The 1,076-nt window shown below is 72.4% G+C and overlaps 1 protein-coding gene across 1 annotated transcript in view; it reads right to left on the bottom strand.

The window, feature by feature from the left end:
- The window catches only part of DUSP7 (dual specificity phosphatase 7), a 12,344-nt gene extending 11,619 nt beyond the window's left edge, over nt 1-725 (bottom strand). Inside the window, exon 1 of the mRNA XM_027837015.1 lies at nt 288-725. Within this exon, the coding sequence (XP_027692816.1) occupies nt 288-687 (400 nt within the window). The 5' untranslated portion in view covers nt 688-725. The remainder of the gene's footprint in view (nt 1-287) is intronic.
- Nucleotides 726-1,076: the final 351 nt, after the last annotated feature.

Below are 1,076 nucleotides of genomic sequence, written 5' to 3'. Positions count from 1 at the left end.
GGGGGGGGGGGGGTTAAGGATGAGTCTGGGTGAGGAGAAGAGGGGGCAGCTTCTAGTTGGGTGGACAAGGGTGGCTGTCCTGAAGGAGAAGGAGGGATCCCAGATGGCGTGGGGGGTTAAGGGTGGCCAACCTGGGGGAAGCACAGGGGACCCCAGCTGGGCCCCAGATGGGATGGGGGGTACGGGGGTCCCTAGCTGGGTGGGGGGAGCACGCGGGGCCTCAGCTGGGTGGGGGGAGCACGCAGAGCTCCCCTCCTCCACCCCCCCAGCCCCCGAGCCGCCCGTACCTTTGAGGTAATAGGCCTGGCAGCCGTCGTCGCGCAGCTTCTGCAGCAGGAGGCCGAGCACGGAGCTGGGCGCGCCGGGCTCCGCCTGCCAGTCGGCCGTGGCCTCGTCGTAGAGCAGCACCGTGGCTGCCTTGCAGCGCTTGGCGAAGCGCTCCTTGTCCTCGTGGTTGGGGATGATGGAGCGGATGGGCAGGTTGCCCTTCTTGAGGCGGCGCAGCATGAGGCCGGGGATGGCCAGGTTGATGGCCGTCTCGATGTGGGACGACTCAAAGAGCTCGTGCGGCCGGCAGTCCAGCAGCAGCAGCGACGCGCCGCCGCCTGACTCCAGCTCCTCCTGCAGCCACTCGGCGCTCTTGCACGGCATCGCCACCGCCATGGGCGCGCGGACCCGATTTTTCATCGGGATCGCGGGAGGGCCTGGGGGCCCGGGCCGGAGACGGGCCGCGGGCGTGGACGCTCAGTCGGCGGCTCCCGGACGGATCCCGGGCGGCCCCGGGGCCGCAGCTGCCCCCGCCCCCGAGTCCCGGCGCGGGGCTGGGCCAGGGTCCGTCCCGGTCCGCCGCTCTGGCCTCCCGCCCGCCCTCCCAGCCGCCTCCCGGGGCAGCTCGGCTCCTCCGCTGGCTCGCTCGCTCGCTCGCTCGCCCGTCCGCCTGCTCGCTTCCTCCCGCCAGCCCTCCCTCCCTCCCTCGCGGGCTGCAGCCTGACAACTTCAATTAAAAAGGGGCTTCTGTAGCAGCGCGGCGTGTCCTCCTCCGGGGGGCGGGGCCTGCGGCAGGGCAGGCAGCCCCG

This window comes from Vombatus ursinus, unplaced genomic scaffold (assembly GCF_900497805.2).
Source record: "Vombatus ursinus unplaced genomic scaffold, bare-nosed wombat genome assembly UNPS02014820.1, whole genome shotgun sequence".
Lineage (NCBI taxonomy): Eukaryota > Metazoa > Chordata > Mammalia > Diprotodontia > Vombatidae > Vombatus > Vombatus ursinus.
The sequence above is the reverse complement of the archived record's forward strand: the minus strand, read 5'-3'. Positions and strand labels throughout refer to the sequence as shown.